Source organism: Trichinella spiralis (genome assembly GCF_000181795.1).
Source record: "Trichinella spiralis strain ISS 195 chromosome Unknown Scfld4, whole genome shotgun sequence".
NCBI classification, from domain to species: domain Eukaryota; kingdom Metazoa; phylum Nematoda; class Enoplea; order Trichinellida; family Trichinellidae; genus Trichinella; species Trichinella spiralis.
In genome coordinates, this window is record NW_003526943.1 from 7,772,654 (window position 1) to 7,791,670 (window position 19,017).

General features: G+C 37.1%; 5 protein-coding genes across 5 annotated transcripts; 1 reads left to right on the plus strand and 4 right to left on the minus strand.

Annotated features, from left to right (window-relative positions):
* Positions 1–1,213: 1,213 nt before the first annotated feature.
* On the minus strand, positions 1,214–2,781 carry Tsp_01898 (hypothetical protein). Its single transcript, XM_003377663.1, is given in 4 exon segments — positions 1,214–1,333; positions 1,393–1,867; positions 1,884–1,945; positions 1,975–2,781. 4 exon segments carry the CDS (start codon positions 2,779–2,781, stop codon positions 1,214–1,216), a joined length of 1,464 nt encoding a protein of 487 aa, XP_003377711.1.
* A 1,100-nt stretch (positions 2,782–3,881) lies between these two features.
* Positions 3,882–7,345, minus strand: Tsp_01897 (transmembrane protein 129). The gene is made up of 8 exons (XM_003377664.1): positions 7,204–7,345; positions 6,765–7,165; positions 5,677–5,790; positions 5,144–5,351; positions 4,620–5,082; positions 4,329–4,488; positions 4,117–4,253; positions 3,882–4,035 (listed from the first exon to the last, which is right to left on the minus strand). The coding sequence occupies exons 1-8, from the start codon at positions 7,343–7,345 to the stop codon at positions 3,882–3,884; spliced, it is 1,779 nt and encodes a 592-aa protein (XP_003377712.1).
* Positions 7,346–8,150: 805 nt separating this feature from the next.
* On the plus strand, positions 8,151–9,982 carry Tsp_01896 (putative tetratricopeptide repeat protein 4). Its single transcript, XM_003377665.1, has 8 exons — positions 8,151–8,241; positions 8,318–8,479; positions 8,538–8,615; positions 8,688–8,908; positions 9,002–9,161; positions 9,260–9,315; positions 9,383–9,468; positions 9,922–9,982. The coding sequence occupies exons 1-8, from the start codon at positions 8,151–8,153 to the stop codon at positions 9,980–9,982; spliced, it is 915 nt and encodes a 304-aa protein (XP_003377713.1).
* Positions 9,983–10,483: 501 nt separating this feature from the next.
* Positions 10,484–10,970, minus strand: Tsp_01895 (hypothetical protein). Its single transcript, XM_003377666.1, has 3 exons — positions 10,795–10,970; positions 10,621–10,759; positions 10,484–10,588 (listed from the first exon to the last, which is right to left on the minus strand). Exons 1-3 carry the CDS (start codon positions 10,968–10,970, stop codon positions 10,484–10,486), a joined length of 420 nt encoding a protein of 139 aa, XP_003377714.1.
* A 244-nt stretch (positions 10,971–11,214) lies between these two features.
* On the minus strand, positions 11,215–11,792 carry Tsp_01894 (conserved hypothetical protein). The gene is given in 2 exon segments (XM_003377667.1): positions 11,215–11,670; positions 11,685–11,792. 2 exon segments carry the CDS (start codon positions 11,790–11,792, stop codon positions 11,215–11,217), a joined length of 564 nt encoding a protein of 187 aa, XP_003377715.1.
* Between the last annotated feature and the right edge of the window lie 7,225 nt (positions 11,793–19,017).

Sequence of the window (19,017 nt, forward strand, 5' to 3'; positions counted from 1 at the left end):
ATCGCTTGGCGCGGGTTTGAAGCGGTCCGGCGTCAGTGTCTCCTTTCTGATGATCCGATGAAATGGCTCGCTTGTTCAGTGTATGTCGCTTGTTGGCTATGTTCGTCGTCGGTCGCTCCTCCCGCGGACCGAAAAGCGCTTCCAGTTGACATAATGAAAACATTCAACGTGCCCATCGTACAGTTTTTCGACAGTATTGTCAAATGGGTGGACATGGCCAACATGACGCCACGATCCTACCAGCATGTTGTACGATTGGAAAACAGTTTTGCAGTGTCTACTGTACTGTTTAGTCGATTTTTGTCAATTTTTTCAAAATTAATCTCTACCGACGATGTGAAAATCAGCTCAGCAGATGGTGGTGAGTACAGTACACCTTGTAAAAAGTTGAAATCAAACAATGACCCAGTTACATCACAGTCGATGAAAGAATTTGCCTGGTTATTGTGGATTTACATTCGTAAATCGATAGGTGGTATATCGGACAATTTGATACACGGTTTCAATTTACTGCTTTGCATGTTTGACACTGTAATTAGCAATGTTTCGTTGGTGGAAGAGAAAGAATTGTTTAAAGTTGATTCGTTGCCCACATGCGATGGTCGTTTATTGGACGCTCTTTGTTTGAAATTCGACGCCGTGGTGATGGATGTGAAATTTGCCCGAGCAGAATGGTGGGCTCCGAAACTTCAAGCTCTGATAGCGTCGTCGATTTTGAAAGGCGATTCGAAAACGTTCACCAGTTTGCTCACCGGCGACAACTTCCGGTTCAACTTGGACTCGTTGCACAAGCATTACGAAGAGCTGTTGCTGAAGAAAGGGGATTTGGACGAGCGAATTTTTCTCAACGAAGTCGACTACAGTCTGCTGCAAAGTGGTGCCAAGAAGAAGTCGCCATCCAGAACACCGGACAAGAGCGAATCGACCAGCCACGCCGAGTTTTGTTTGTCATTGGTAAAGCCGGTGGTGATGCGCACTCCGCTGAGCTGCCGGTATCCACCCAAACAGCAAGACGATCTTCTACTGGTCGACGGTGACAATCCCCGAGTTTCGGAACCGGTGGCCGCTTTGCAAGCGATGATCGATTCGTACCGCGACGTGAGGGACGGCTTTTTGCGGATCGCGTTCAGCCAAGTGACGCCCAATCCCATGTGTTACGTATTTTCGTTGATGGACGCCATGGGCGAGGAATTCATCAACGCTTACAAATTGCTCAGCAAGGATGCGGACGATTTGGAACATTCGTTGGCCGTTGCTGTGCAACGTCGACACTGCGCCGATGGTCTTTTTCAACGTTTGCTGACAAAAATTGTCCGCACAGAACGGAATCGATCTTCAATTTTGGATTTAAGCGAAGCAATTGTGCACGAAGAATTTGTATTCAGCTTGTACGCGGTCTGCGTCGAGTTGGTGCTGTTTACTTATGGTAGTGGCGATTTGTTTCCATGGGCAATGGAGAACGTCGTCCACCAGACGCCGTTTCATTTTTACAAAGTAATAGAGGTGGTGATCAAGAATGAAAAGGAACTCAGCCGAGACTGTGTAAAGCACTTGAACATCATTGAAGAGAGAATTTTGGAAGAGCTGGTCTGGGAAGAGTCGTCTCCGCTGTGGACCGAGACGGGCGAGTGCCGTGTGCCGACCAGTGTGGAAATTTCGTCCAAAAGTCCCCGCATCATGCACTATTACAGACCGGTGCAGAAGTTCGCTTTCGCCAGGAACGGTCGACCCATTTGCCGGCGTTTGGAAATGAACCGTACGTCGAGTATTCGTTTCAATTCGACCCTGGCCAGACCCACTGGCGGCTCGTCGGCGGCGGAGCACATGATCAAAATTAGCACAGTCAACGTGGCGAAAAAGCCGATCCCTGCCATGGCCATTACCGAACTAACCAATCAGGAGAAAAGCCAATCCGTTGCCGAGGAGACGCGCTCGCCGAGCAGTACTATAACGATGTTTTTCAAAAAGTTGTACTATTTGATAAGCATCCGGTTGAACGACCTGTGCGATCGGTTTCGCGTTGCTGAGAATGTGAAATTGCAAACTTGGGCGTTGATCGAACGCGTGTTGTGCAGTCACATGACACTGCTGAAAGGGCGCCATTTGGATCAGATAATTATGTGCTGCTTGTACGCGATGTCCAAAGCGACGCACAACGAAGCACTGTTCAGAGATATAATATCCATTTACAGAGGCCAACCGCAGGCCAAGAGTCGTGTTTACCGTTGTGTACGGCTGGATCCGGCGACGACCGGCAATAACAACAACAGCAAAGATGATGAGAATGATGAAGCGGTCCCACAGCAGCAGCAGCAACAGCAACATGCTATTACAAGTCACGTTGAATACGGGGATATTACGGAATTTTACAATCGCAATTTCATTGACGTCGTGCGAGGTGACATCGCGTCGATGCTGCAAACCGACAGCGAAGGAGGTGAACCCACACCGCCGGTGTCGCCATTTCCGACCAATCGTTTGATGTCGGTGACGAAAAAGTCCGTCACGTGCGGTATATACTTGTCGCCGTTGAAAGTTGTACCTCCGGTCCATTCGTCGCCAATACGACCGATGCGCTATTCGTTTTACAGAAGTTCGATTCGAGATTTGAAAATGATCAACACGATGATGGATTCGAGCTCGGAACGGGGCGTGGAACGAGTTGGACCGCCGGTTCGTCGGGCGCTGTTCGGCAGAGGTGCTCCTGAACCACCGACACAGCGCAAATGGACGCGGCCCTCTTCCACCAACTTGTGAAAACCAACCTGAAAATCTCTCCATCTGCCGCTGTGTTCGCTTTTTTATTATTATCTCTCATTTGTTGTTCACTTTTTATTTTTTTGTTATTTTTGTTTATTTAATTACGTTTGATTTGTTTTCTTTTTTTTGCATGATATTATGAAAAAAAATATTTATTTATTCATTTATTGATGTTGCTTGATGACTTGAAAGATTCGTCTGTTGGTGAAGTTGATGTTCAGTTTTTTTTGTCTGCCATTTTATTAACAAAGTAGCTGTGTGCCATTTGCATGAACAGGTGGTGTACAATTCTGTGAATTGAATCCGCTTTTAGGTGGCAATGAACGTGCGATAATATAATTAATTATTAGTCTGTATGGTTGGAAGCAATATGAAGTGTATGTATATCACACGAGCTTTATTATTTTTTTCTTTTACAAATCTGTCATTTTTGCCCCTTCTTTCTTTAACAATAACGACAGTGTAAAAACTGTTGTCACGGTTGTGAATTGTTTTTGTTGGTTGCTTCAATAGTTAGATGATTTGTTTGTTGTTTGTCAGGAATGAATGATCACAGCAATGATTTGAAATTAGTGATTTTGAACGCATAATTGGAAGAAATTATTCAGTAAAACGACCCACGCCCACTGTCAATATCCCAATTTCGGCTGTCAAGATATCGTATTTTCAACAACAAAGAACAGCACCAATGATTTTAAAAATTTACATTAAATTTTATTTGAAATGGTGCCTGATGACATTAAAAACAATCACGATTGAAATACAGTATATTCGTTGTTGTTTCAAAGAAAATAATTATCCTTTGCAATGTGTAAATCGAAGAAACCGCACAGCTGTTGTTTTCACATGCTCTAAATGGGCTGGAATTTACTTGAAAAAGTTTCCTGATCATCTTTATGAATGATCGGAATAATTTTCTTCTTCATCAGTTTTTTTTTCTGTAAATCTTTCCTTTCGCTAATGTATTGTGAGAAAATGTATTTTCTAGTATTTTTTTAAAAAAGAAATCAATTCTCTACATTCACATTTTGCCATTACGTATAAAAAACCCTCTAGAACCATCAAACTTTATTCCCATACAATTTTGCAAAACGGATCCTAAAACTGTAAAATACGTTGTATCACGTAGCATCATCGTCTGCTGCCGGCAAACAGACATCGTTCAAGCAAAATGGAGCACGACATGTAGGGCAAGGTGACCTGCCAATAATCCAATTTCGAGGCCTCCGAAAATCTTGTCTGGAAACGAACCATTTTCCCATACAAGCTAGGCACCTGAATATATATATATATATATATGTACAATTATTTCAAGAGAATAAATCATGAGAAAGAAAAAACTTTCAAATTTACCACATCGGACGGCATTTGCACGGAAAACAAGGCATTAGAACGTTCCCTTCTTCGTCCACTTCTGGATCATCATTTTTACAATTCTTCAAAAGCTTAACAAGTGGCACATACTGAAAGCAACCAATGCAGCATTCTTCTGCCTGGAAAAGAACAAAAATGAAAATCAATCAATCATCATACGTCGCAATTCGTCAATAAGATTATTGTCAATTTACCTGCCATTGCGTTTGATCATAACGCATATTTGAGTTGGCCGTTCGTTCGAATATAATTTGAAAACGATCTTCAATTTTAACAGGTATATTCAAATCGGTCACGTGATGAATGGGTGCCGTCAACTTCGACAACAAGTCAACAAAAAGCAGTGAATTTATTCTAAAAAAAAGAAAATTCTTTGCTTTCTCCTTTTTAAAAGTAAAATAAATATCATGAAATTATTATTATTATAAAAGAATTGTCGGGTTACATTTTTGAAAATTATTACAAACTATTCATCCAATACACACCGCAAAGTGAACGGTTGCATGGGATTTGTCACTGAAGCAACCCTGATATTTACATATTGTGTTTCCAGCAAACCAGATGAACTTCTGTCATAGGTATCCACGCCAGAAACACACAACACGGCGTCCCTCTGATTTATCAAATGAACAGACCACGTATCAATTAATATAATCCAATTATTTGTAACTATAACTCGTGTGGTGCCCAGGCCGACCAAAAATTTCTCCATATCTTTATATTCTTCGTCGATTGCCGCGGCAACATTTCGCCAATTCGAATCATACGTTTTCAACCGTTTCACAATTGGATGACCGCTCCAATCGTCTTTCTGATAATAAACAACAGCACCAACGGCAACGGCAATTATAATATATGACAGAAGCAAATATAACGACCAAAATATCTGATACTTCAAGTAGCGTTCTGTAAAGTGGTCAACAAATACCGTAAGAAAGGAAATGTAACCTGTAATGGAAAAGAAATTATATTTAAAAAGCTAGTGAAAAGAGGAAAAATCCACAATTACCATACGGAAGAAGGCTTCTTATTAAAATCAGGCCGGATGTTCGTAGAATATGATGATCAATAAAACTGGCCCTTTCTTCTCGTAAAATACACTTTAAAAACGATTCCGCCGTAAATCCAAGTGATACAAGTTCATCAGGTGGAGCAACCGCAGCAAGAACAATAAATATATAAAGAAATGTGCAAAATATAAATTCTACATCCACGCCCTAAAATGAATAATATCATACATGAGAAATTATTCATTTCTTAGCGATAATAACAACAATGAAACAGGGCAATAAACAACCTATTTATCAATTTTAATTATTCTTCAGAAATTATAAATAAATAAATATATATATATATATATAACAAAATTTTCATTGTTATCCACATAAAAACGAGCTCAAATACGGCATATTATTGAAAAAAATTATTCCCATTATATTTAACGTTGATGTTATTTGTTCATATTTCAAAGGATTGTTTATTATTTTTATACTGCAACAAAGACTTGCTGCATGCCTAAGATAACAAAAAAAATTTCACTACCATAAGTTTGCATTCAAAATCGTCTGATATGCTACGGATTTCGAAATAACTGCAATCTGGTAATACGTTGATCAAAACAACTGCTCCTCGGAACTTACAACGCGCTACCCAATTCTAGGCTTACTGTACTTATATAAATAAAGGTCATTTTCATATTCTTACAGTACGGAATTTAATCCAAATGAACATTTTAGCATTGTTTTGAAAACTGCACAGTAAGAATAAGTTCTGAAGACATGAAGTTGTGTCAATCATGGGCAATTTTTTATGAGAAAAAAAATTATCCTAAATATTAATCAGAAAATTATTAAAAATTATAATTATCAAGAAATTCGACAAAAATAATTAATCATATTTATTTATTGAACAAATTATTTTCGCAAAAAATAAAATAATTGCAAATAATTGAAATTTTTTTTGATTTACTTCATTTTTTGATATTTATTTAAAATTAAAATATTTAAAATTGAAATATATATTTTAAAAAGTATATTTGCTTTAATTTTTACAATAAATTAATCTCGAAATGGCTGCACTTCCGCATTAGCATTGTAATGGCCTACATAATAGGATAAAACCTGAATTTCTTTAATTACAGATTTTGGCAAAATTGCATTTTCTTGGATAGGGGTTTTACGTTTGGATTATAATTAACAAATCATGGACATGCAATTGAACGTCTGCTTGAATCCGGCCATATTATCTTTTATTATTTATGACAGTACTAATGCGGTTTGTGATTACGAAGGCTTGGTTTATGGCTCGGTGACGCATCACACGTATCTGCCCTACTCCGATTCATCTGGTTCGGATCATAATGAAGTTTACGTTACAGACGTGAACATTGAACGCTTTATTACGTGTGGTTCGGCATTTTCCTTCTACAATCGTCATTTCGACATCAACACAGCCTTTGTGGAACAGGTTATGATTTTTGTTTCATAATTTAAATTGCAATTTATTTTGCTTTGTCATTTTGTAAAGTGTACGAGAAAGCATGTAGGTAGATTTGTTTTTTTTGAAAAAACGAAAAGATTTATTTTCCGCTGTAGGTGAGCAAGCAAATTTCGGATGAAGCTGAAAATTACGGTCTGCTCGGCTGGTTCCGGTTCCAGCGTCAGCCGGGGCACATGTTTCGAAGTCGCCTCGAGACGGCCGTCAGCAACAAACTGTGCAGTGTCAACTCGCCCACCAAGAGCTTCTGCAAGGAAGGGGTTCTGTTTTTCGTCATCAACGAGACGGTGGACCTCAGGAACGGTTTTGTCGGCCAGACCGCCTACCAGCTTTACCGGCTCGAAGTGGCGTCGTCGCGGCTCAGAAGGCTCATGCTCAAACTGGTGAACGCCAACTCGACCGGTGTGGCGCAGTATCTGAAGCGTGGCACCATGCCTTGTCCGAAAATTTCCCCCAAACACTTCGACATCAACGTGGGCAACATTGGCGAGCAAGGCGACCTGCTGAAGAGAAGCGCCACTGCCACCAGCGGCTTCTACGTGAAGAGTGTCAAGAATGCTTTATGTCAGGTACTTTCAGCAGCCGAAGATTGTCTGCTGTACTGTAGGCTTAGTTTGTTAGCATCGTCATCATTGTTGCAGGTTGAAAAGAATGAAAATTTGTTAGGCCAGTGTTCGTCGGTTTCGGCGATGGAGCTGAGCAAAGCGGTGGACATGTCGTTGATCTGTGGCTATTGTCCAATACAGAGCACCGACTCCAAGCAAGCACAGCAGCCTTGGTGCGTTCGACCGGAAGTTTATCCTCAAGAAGAGGAGCAGCAAGTTTGTTTATCTCTGTTGTTGTTGTTGTTTGTTATTGTAATTTTTTGATCTCAATGTCTAGAGCGATTCACTTTCGTCCAGTAGTTTTGTCGGTTTTGAAAATCATCCTAGCAGTTCTTCCACAGCGGAGATTGTTCAAGTTTCGAGGTAAATTTGATATTTTTCTCATTTTATGCTTTTGTAAATTTGTATTTCTATGCTAAGTGATGAAAACTGTGATACTGGCATCCCGGAGGATCCGTGCACTTCATTTCAGATGCTGAAAGGCGTCGACGATTGCTGATTGATGTTGTATATTGCTTTTTTTTAAGATGAAGAGAAGAAAACATGAAAACTTCCTTATATATAAATCTTTGAATAAAATTATTAAATTATCTTATTTTATTTTAACTCTCAATGCAGCAACTTTACACATACTTTTGCAATAAATTTATTCTATCAGTACATATACTACGTATATACATATATATTTTATCCATTCTTACCTGGCTGATTTTGTTTCCTATTCAGAATGATTGACGGCAATAACAGCAGTGATGATGAAGAATTTAAAAGAAAATGGAATTCATTCAGAGAGCCTCCTAAACCGTTCAACTTTGAGCAATGCGTGGAAGTAAAATAATTTTTCACTGTTTTAATTTGCTATATATCATTAAATTTAATTTTCTTTTTTGGGAAATTGAATCACATCCTGCGTTTATGAAACAACTGCCTGAAGATGACAAACCCATGTCTGAAGCTATGCAAGCGCTGCAAGCTCTGAAATACGGTTCAGATCAGCCGCCTGAAGGTACAATGAAAATTTACAAAATTGTATTATTATTATTAAACTTCTTGTTAAATGTACATCTTTGGAATTGTTTCAGAATTGGCTATGGAATACAAGATAGATGGAAATGAGTGGTTTTTGAAAGGCAAGTACGACACTGCAATAAAGAGCTACACGGAAGGAATAAAATTGCACTGTTCGGACAAAAATCTCAACAGCATTCTTTACGCTAACAGGGGAGCTGCGCATTTTTTATTAAGTAAAATTTCTCTTCAAATCATTGAATATCAAATATGATTAAATTTGAATAATTTTAGAAAATTTTCGTTCATGCCTTAAAGATTGCAGTCGAGCGAAAATGTTAAATCCTACTCACAAGAAAGCGATCAAACGAGGTGTGAAGAAGTTGATTCATTCAAACAGATTGTGAAAAAGAAAAAAATGCTCCAAGTTTTTTCGTTTTCCAGGCGTTCAGTGCTTGATTTCACTGGGTGAATTCGACGCAGCATTCGACTGGCTTCAAGAACTGAAAGCACAAGCTTCTTCTGACAGTGAGCTGGACGAGATGAAGTCGTTGGAAACGGCCATTGCAGAACAACGCAACGCACGCTTTGAATTGGAAAAGTTGAGAGAGCGTGAAGCTGAAAAAGAAGCCACCGAAAGCACTTCACTTTTTCTCGCACTGACGGTCCGTCCGTTTCATTATTATTATTATTATTATTATTAAACTTTGTGATTGTGATAATTTAAATTTATTTCTATCTCTTTTTTCCATTTTCAGCACAGGCGAGTGAAATTCAAAGGGAAGAAGCTGCAGTTGGGGAATTTCAAAGTTGCCGATTTTGAAGTTCCTCTGCTGGCCGAATCTTGTAGAGTTCACCTGAAGGATGGGTTCCTGTTGTGGCCCGTTCTTTTCAGAAATGCGGAACACGAGTCGTTGGGTTTGATCAAAGATTTTCATGAACAATTGAAGTAGTCGAATTGTAATAATTTCAGTCAAATTGAATTTACCTCTTTTTTGTTGCAATCAGATTTGAAGAACAATTGCAAGAGATGGCCAAAGAAGATCCATTCTACAATCCTCTTGATGTTGAAGTACAAATTTTTCTCCACTTAAACTGTTTCTTGTTTGTGGAAAATATTTGCATGAAATTATTTTCAGCTTTATTTTTACTCATGTTTGGAACCGGATACGTTGGTGTTTGTGCCGTTGGGACAGAAACTGGGTGCCGCTCTAAGTCATGAACAGTAAGAGTGTATCTGGTCGATTTGCGAACGTTCACTTTACTATACTTAACGTCGTCAATTTATTTTTCAGCTATGAAATTTCCGACAACTTGCCCGATTTTTATTGCATCAACAAAACGACTTCGTATCATGCACAATTTTTGACAGGAATGAAAGTTATACATTTCTGATAAAATGACTTTAAACTTTATTTTATTGCAATTAAATTTAAGGCGCAGCAAAATTTCGGTTTTTGTTTGTTGCCTTTGGCTGTATCTGTTAAGTTTCCTTTTGCTGCGTGAAAAACAAATTTATTTAACGTTTTAAAAATTGAAAAGCAATTTCTCAAACGTCTTGTCATATTTACAACTCTACTGTTGCTTTGATGAAACATCAGAAAAGAGCCGAGTTAGGTGTTATTCATCTTTTTAAATGTTCAAACATTTTTATTAGATAAGATTTTTTTATTTACAGATGCAAGCTTCAAGTGAAAATTGTTTCTCAATCATTCACACGTGTCAGTGATGATATTTGAGGATAGATTAATTACGTAGACAAGTTGAGAGAAAACCAAATACTTCCAATCAAGCTTTTAGATGGGAAGTACAATATGATTATAATAAGCGAGTTTTGCCATTGGCATTGCTCATACAAACTGTTGTCAGCTGCTTGCGTGGCGATAAATAATATGATAAGAAAAGCATAAATTATTCATCGAAAGTCCATTCAACTCGACGACGTCAACTACGCATTTGTTTAATATAAATACATATGCGAATCGCATGTCGACGTAAAATTGGACATTTCGAAGAAGCGGTTGTTCCGTAAACATTTCCGAAAAGTATGAGTTATTATTATTTCATTGAATGTTTGTTTTTTTTTGACAATTTACTTTTGATTATTGATTTTTCAAATAAGTAAGATTGAATGCAAATTACTGTATGGAAATTAAATTTTGACGTGTTAAATTATTGACAACGATCAGTTGCAAAAATAAAACAAATTCCTTTCATACTGTAATTCTTGTGCCTGAATATTAGGCTACGGTACATTTCCATTTAAGTGTCATCTGAAGTTGTTGACAAGTCGGAAACAAAAGATACGGTCGTAATGGCAAACTCGACGCTTCAACGCAGTCGTGCTGATTCGAAAGATCGTCTCAATCTGATATACATGTTGTTCGTTTTGAACGGCATCGGCACACTGCTTCCTTGGAACATGTTCATCAACGCGCAGAGCTATTTCACCAAATTCAAATTTGCCGACGCTCCTGAATACGCCAACCATTTCCTCGCCTGCGTCGGCATATGCGCTCAAGTTCCCAATTTGTTGTTCAACTTGTTGAACGTGTTTTTGCCGTCGAAATCCGGCATCGGCCTTCGAGTGTTGGGTTCGCAGGCTGTTATTGCCGCAGTGCTGCTTCTTTCGGCCATACTTCCCACGGTGGACAGCTCCAACTGGGTGGACTTGTTTTTCTTTATCACCATGGTCTCTGTGGTGCTGGTCAACTCTGCCGTCGGCATTTATCAGAATTCACTATTCGCCCTGTCGGCCGACTTCCCCATGCGCTACAGCAACGCCGTTGTGATCGGCTCCAACTTGAGCGGCTCTTTGACCTCGGTACTCTACCTGATCAGCTTGGTTGTCAGTCCCAGCTATCCGGTCGCGGCGACCGTCTACTTCATCACCGCGTTGCTTGTCATTCTCTGCTGCATGTTCGCATTTCAATTATCCTGCCGTTGGAACCACTTTTTCCGCCTCCACTCCTCACTGGCCAATGCCACGACGGTCGACAATTGTCGCCTGCTGACCACGAGTCGATCGTCGATTTGCACCGCTCTGCGCGCCCAGTGCAAGCAGTACTACGACGTGTTCAAAAAGCTCAAGCTGCAACTGTTCAACATCTACTTTCTGTTTTTGGTCTCGTTGGCCGTGTTCCCGGCTCTGAGCGGTGGCGTTGAGCCGATCTCGACCGACTCTATGCCTCTGGCGCCACGCTACTTCTCGGCCGTGTGCTGCTTTTTGACATTCAACTTGTTCGCCTTGTTCGGCAACCTCGCCAGTGCTTGGATTCACCTCCCGCTGAGTGACCGTTGGCTCTCGTTGGCGATCTCGTCGCGTGTGCTCTTCGTACCGTTTTTCATGTTCTGCAACTTCCTGCCCAAGCAACGGACCCTGGCGGTGCTGGTGCGCAACGACTGGCTCTACGTGACAATGCACGCGCTGTTGGCGTTCACATCCGGATACTTTTCCAGCTTGCTGATGATGCGCATCCCACGTTCGGTGGAGCCGTCAAAGTCGCGCGTTGCGGCCATGCTGGCGACGTTTTTTCTCGTCTTCGGCATCTTCTGCGGCGTGCACGTCAGCTTGTTCCTCACCTACGCGGTCGAACACCTCGGACCTTGCATGCCGGCTCTCGAAACGAACCACACCGAGGTGCTCTGTGGACAATTGTAAATTCTGTTCCAGATCATTTTGGTCGACTTTGTTTTTTTTCACAATAGTACAGCAATAGTCCACGTGTAAATCTTTTTCCGTTTGTTTGTTTGTTTGTATGCATGCCTGCTTTTCTTCTCTATGTATGCTTTTCTGGGCTTATCAATTTTTATCGATTTACGATGATTAATATTCAAAGAAAAGTGCACAATTTTCGATTGATAACGATATCAAAAGAAATTGTTGCACCATTTTGAGGTGTGTTCAGTGTAGAAATGGCAATAGAAAAGGTCAAATTCCCCCCAAGAAAAAAAAGAAAAGTGGAAATCTCTCAACTGCTGTTAAAGGAGAACAACAGAACGCTATGGCCTGGAATCGATCTGATTTGATCTGTTTGATGCAAATTAATGACGGAGGATGACCTAATGAAAGCGGGTCGAATTTGAAAGCCTGATAATTGATTCGACAACTTTCGGACAGAGTTGTCCAGTGGAAATATTGAATCGGCTTCGTGCGTCTTGTACATGAACCGAATTGAACAGCAAGATCGAAAAAGCAGAGCCTGGACTAGCAGCTAGCTAGAACTTGAAGTCGTACTGTACAAGAGGCCTGGATGAGAGCGGTCAACGAGATGCTACCAGTGGCAGAATAATGATCGTTACGTATCTCCAATTCAAATTTCACACGGTACGGTACGGGAAAATTCGAATGCAATCCAATACTTGTCACTTTTCTCATCATCCAGCCTATGGAAACTGCTCGTCGCATGGAACAAATTCACCACACATATATGGTCAACACTGAGAATTATCCACATTTTCAGTATTTGTTTCAGACAATAATAGGAATAAATTGATTGAAAATATTGCTGATCATTGAAATTCAATTCGCAAACAACACGGTAACTGTTTTTAATACAAATTTTTAACAGGAATATATAAATATATTTATTTATTTAAAAAAGAAAAAGTAAAAAATTACTTTTTAAATTAAATTATTTACGTTGATTACAAGTGTGCAATGAAATTATTTTGCTGCTTGCTTGTCGTGATAATTTATTTATAAAAGATTTTTTTGGATTTTTAAAAATTTCTGTCAAAGAACGAAAGCACAAGTTTGTGTTAGAATAAACTTGGAAAATAAAGATGACTATGGAAATTTTAGAAAAAACAACTGAGCCCAGATGTTGCAGTTTTACAGCTTTTTCCATAAATTTAATAGAACAATTGCAAACGAAAATATATTTCACAAACAATAAAATTGATTGATTTTCAATTTGAACGACAACAGCAAAACGCGTTTGTTTGTTGATTCGGTTGGTTCAGCTTATAGCAGTAGCAGACGACATTTTTTCTTGGAATGGGTAAATTGAAGAATAAAAGATATTCCAAATCTTTGGACCATCTGCTTCAATCTGAACAATCAGCAGCAGCAGCAGCAGGTTGGTGAGAGAAAGCTTGATGTCTGTTTGTTGTTTTGGGCATTGGCGAGCTTATTTGACATTAACGTTGCTTTGTTTTTGTTTTCCACAATTATTATTCGTATGTTTTTTTTGTGTTTGTGAAAAATTGAACATTAATTCGTGATCATCAAATATGAGTCGACTTCCGCCACAGTTGTACACTGTACACACTGTATTTCAACAGTGTCAAGTGTACAGTAAATTCAGAATTGCAATTAGTTGGAGCAGCAGGGTAAATGCAAAACTGTCGTTTGAATTGCCATGGATAGCGGATATCACGAATGCTTATTTTTAATAGAAAAAATTCTATTTAAAATTGTTTTTCATATCGAAAATTAATATTCAAATGCAACATCCCTCTTTTTGCACAGCTCTCACAAATAGACTTTCATCAATTTAAACGAAGGCAGTGAATATTGTGTTAATTTGTTTTTTCATAATTTTATTTTAAATTTCATATTTGTTTTAATTTCTCAGCTGTTCCTATTTAAAATCTCTTTAGAGCAAATTTACACAACACATTAGACAAGAATTACATTAAAAAAAATAAAAATTTTCGTCGTTTTCATCGTAATAAACGTCTTTCTGCTTTGACGATATTTCTATTACGGCAGATTTTTTCCTTGCGTTCTTTTTTATCGGTATAAAAATGTTATTACTTCTAATTTCAGTATAATTTGATCTCATTAAAATGCTTTTTTATCTGCGTCGACATCATTTCATCACCTGATAATTTTTAATATCTCATTACTTAATGTTTCTCATCCGTGAATAATTCCAATATTCATTTGATGATTCTTTCATTTATTGAAATTTTTCATTTAGTATTTTAAACTTTTACTATATTATTTTGAGAAGTTTTATTATCATTTATTTAAATATTTCGTTGTAATGTTTTTGTCATATTATAAGGTTAACGAGTCAACAGCAGCTTATGTTACACGTTGCAGTACATAAAAATTTTCAACGAATAATGCTGATACGATGGAGCAACATGAAAAATAGTGGCAGTCAAGGTATCCTTAAAAGAGGATTATGTTTACTCAAATTAATCATTTTACCTTAATCAGGTTGAGCATAAAAATAAAGTCTGATTTTAATAAGCAAAATCTGCATTTCCTGCGTTAATCCCATTTGAATTGTAAGTTATATACTCAGAAAACGATGTTGCAGATGATGAAATAAATGTCTACTATTAAACTGACATACACGCAACGGAAAGTAAAATATATGGAAACTAAGTCCATTCTTGTTTCATTCTGTACCAAAATCTGACGACTGATGAAAATTATGCAGTTTCACTGTTCATTATTACACAAATATTTATATGCTAACACACTGCAAAAAATGGTGAAATTTACATCTGTGCAACTGTGTGATATTTATTACTACGAAAAACAAACAAGCACCACAACAGCTGCGCTGATAATATGGAAAATGTTGCTTTTGTTATATTTTGATATGCAAGCTATCAAAAGAACAAATATTATGTAAATAAAAAAGAAACAATTACAAAGAAATGTTTCAGCAGATAAAACTGCTTTCGTGAAATTCACAATACCACCTTGTTGCAATTTCTAATTATTAGTTTGATCAACCCTTGACTAGCATCATTAATACAAAATAATGTCAAAAGGGGATACTTTTATTCTCAACATAGTAAGAGTAATTTTTATTAAAAAAATTAAAATTTCATCTACTTGAACAGAAAGAAAAAAAATTTATCAACACATTGTAAAATTGTGAAAATTGTTTCAACACTTGAACTTAACCACTTGCAATATTTCATTTTATGCATTCTGTTTAAAATCCCTTTTAGCAAACAGAATTGAAAAACAAATTTCGAGCTATTTGATATAAAGTAAAACATTTTATATGAGAACAAAAGCGATTTTCTCAGTGTAGTTAAATGCATTCAGCTGCTCACAATGGCCTCTACTTGTTGTTTCTGCTGAACAACTGCTTTGTACAATGCTTAAAGTTTTTGAATGCTTAGTTGCATCAGCTTAACAATTGCGCATAATAAATCAACACAACAATGGACTTGTTACTTTCTGCATTAATCAATGACAGAAATGTTTGGAGACATGAAAAACAGCTTGGCTAATTTGCTGCTTCTTGAAAAATGAACGTTTATGCATGTTACAATTTATTCTAGTTAAATAATAAAATGCCTAACAAAATAAGATTTTCATCAAAAATTTTCCCAATAATAAACAGCTATTTTCATTTTTCTCCAAATATCATTGAAACAAATGTGTATAATATCTTGAGAAAAACAAAAAATCTGTTTTCACTTCATTGCCCTTCAAAGTGTCGCCTTCAACAATATCACTTCAAATTTATTGCAGAACAATGTAATTTATATTGATAAAAAATAAATATCTGAATTTTTTATCAAACCTCCTTTTTAGAGATAATTCCACTACTTAAAATGGGCGTAAAAAATAAGTATCTGAAAACCTATTGCAAAAGATGCAAGAATGGAAACAAATTTCTGCATTACATATTGCTAAAAGTAAAAATTATTTAAAAAATTATCAATTTGATAATAACAATGCATGTATTATGAACCTTTACAATTAAAGCGTCATATTTTATTGAAAGTAATAACATAAATTTTATATCTTCAATTAAACATTACAAACGTTAAATGTTTCAAGAATTATTTCACTCGGTTTTCAGAAAATGTTCTGATTATTAATTAAAAATTTGCATTCTGCTATTCCATTCCATAAAGCAATTCGTTCAAAGAACAAATAGAAATAATGAATTACGTGTTAATAATTTCTTAACTTTCATTATCCAAATTATGCATTATATTCATTTTGAGCACATTTTTCAAATATACATATACAACAGATGCACAGATTTTTTGTTGATACTTTTAAGTTACTGTTTTTTGTTGGTCTTCAACAGTTAGAATGCCATTAGCTGATAATTTCTATTTCATTAGCTACTAGCAGTTAATGATGAATCATTACATTATTTTACGTTTCATAGGCCAAAATATTTCTATTACAATTTTCATAACTTTAAAGTTGAATTTCTAATTCAAATTTTTATTAAAATTTTTTATGTCACTTTTGTTTTGTTACTTGGGAAATTATTCATTTCTAATATTTGTTTTGAAAGGAGAATAGCCTACAGCTATACATAGCGAGAGTCAACATCAAGCGTTGTTTGCTCAAATAACTGGAAAAAGCACGTGACTTAGCCAGCGTTGTTTGCTTAGACGTTTATAATAAGCATGTATGAAAATGTGTTTTCGTTCCGGGCAAAAACATCGCATGATATAGATACAAAATTTTTTGTGCATTAGATTACACATGCACAATTTAGTCTGTTATTCATTCAATCAAATTAATTAAAAATATAAATGTGGAACAAATATTTAACATACAAATCAGTAGACGCTCTGTGATGCAATCGCGTAATACTAAATAGCATTAGCGAAGTGTATGGAAATAAGTAACAAGTATTCACGGAAATTCGATATTTGCAGGGATGCCTTAACGTTTATGTTGCAGGTCAACTCCCTTCAAGCCCATGCTGGGTAAGCCAAGGAAATAGTATCTTTTATCCTACACCATAAGTTAGGATGAACAAATAATGAGAATTTAATTATTACATTGATATTAATATCTTAATCGAACTGAAAAAAATTAGTTTCAATAACCTAATTCAAGATATACCTTATTTACAAAACAAACAAATATCAACGGTGAATTTATTAACAGTAAAATTATTTGAAAGCATCTTCAACGGCATTAACATCAACAGCAGTTACAATTCAAGCATATATAATGTTACGCAAAAATAAGCATCAGTGCTAACGGTGTAGGTGGCGCCACTTGTCACTGTGAATAAAGTTAGTTGTCATGACGACCTTCAATCCAATCATGACTAACGCTAGAGGTACGGCGTCGATGACAACCAATAGAATATTTACACAATATTATAAAAGAACGCACCCAAGCAATGACAAAGCAGTCTATGGAGAATGTGCGTATTTCTTGGTCAGTGTGTTTGGTGATTGTTCCTCCTGGCTAATAGATGTATAACAGTGATTGTTCCCCTACTTTGGTTATGACAGGACGCGGTGTACCAAACACTACAGAGAACGGCACAGAGAAAGCTTGATGCCGACCTCCCTAAGAAAATCTTTAAAGAACCTGCCATATTACGGCTGTTATTATCGTTGAGAAGAATTTACATTATCAGCATTCTTTGAAACGACTCACTGTGTCAATGCGCTGTGTGATGTTTGTCAGCGAAACAGTCCCTAAGCGTCAGTATGGGCAAGTAGATTTCTGGATACAGAAATCATCGAGGAACTAAAAGAAATTTGGCTACCAGCTTACGTTGGTGAAGAAGAAGAAGGAGAAGAAACAGAAGAGGATGAATGATGACGAACATTTCGCCCAAATGAAAATGTAACGAAGCTTGTGCATTGTCGTCGCACATGTCAGCCCCTTCAAAGATTAATTCCTTAGAAAAAGGAAAATTCAAATGGAATTTGAAATGGCCATGATTTTGAGCAGAAAAAACAATGCAGGTGTTGCAAGCATAGGCATCCATTGCAGTAACAGGGATGCACACTGGAAAGCCATTTCGAAAGAAATGGCTGAATGTTAGAGAGGCGTGCAATGAACGGCATTAGCAATTGTTGCAAAGTCATTCTGAAGATTGGAACCAAAAATTAAAAGGTACGTTCAAAATTTCGGCAAGAAATTGAAACCTTCGTCAGCAGATATCACCACCTGATGTCCACAACATCGATTTTATTTTTCCTGTAGAATCGACTCGATCAAAAATCAGACGCGACATTAATTAAAAATCAGCTGACAACAATGCGGAGCATTAAGAAGAAATATGTGACACGCCCCGCTGTTCTTAGCAGTTGAATACGGTTTTCTGCTGTTCTCGATCCACTGGAGCACCGTGTATGACGAACTGTGGATATAGAATTTGGAAAGATTGACCAGCACTTGCTTTTGGCTGGATGGTCCATGTTAGACAAAGAAGTCGAAAGTTCGAATGAACTCGCTGAATTCCAACGTCACTTCAACGCCCTGTTGGCAGATCGCAAGATCGAATCGCGCTGGACAGGGCACACGACTGTGTGAACATGCACTCGCCAACATGACGTTTTGCTGTTGTTATTTGCTATCTATTTCTGTCTGTATTAAATGATTACCTCTGACAGGAAAGCTATAATAAAAATAAAATTTTGAATTTTTTGCAAGTTTTATGCAGCATATAAAAAATGAAAAAAATGTGACAGAAGTTTCATTTTACATTTAAATGAAGTGGAGTTTACACAAATGGTGCTTCATATTTGAGTTTTACAATCAAAAAACTATTCTAATAAGTTCAATAAAGTTATTCATTTTTTATTGATCTTCGTATCTGAACAAATTCAATTGTCAGTTATATCACAAAAGTTATTTCATTCAACAAAATCAATTTATATGATTATTTGAATGATAGTTTACAATATAACTAGCCACTTCAAGCTAACCAGTTGAAGCAATTCAAAAAAATTGCAGAGGTACGGGTTATCGATTTATATTTTAAGCGTTAATTTATTTCCTGTTGAAATTTATCAGGATTGGATGTTACCTTCCGGGTGTAATGGTCAGAATACTGAATAATCCTGCTTGAAAAAT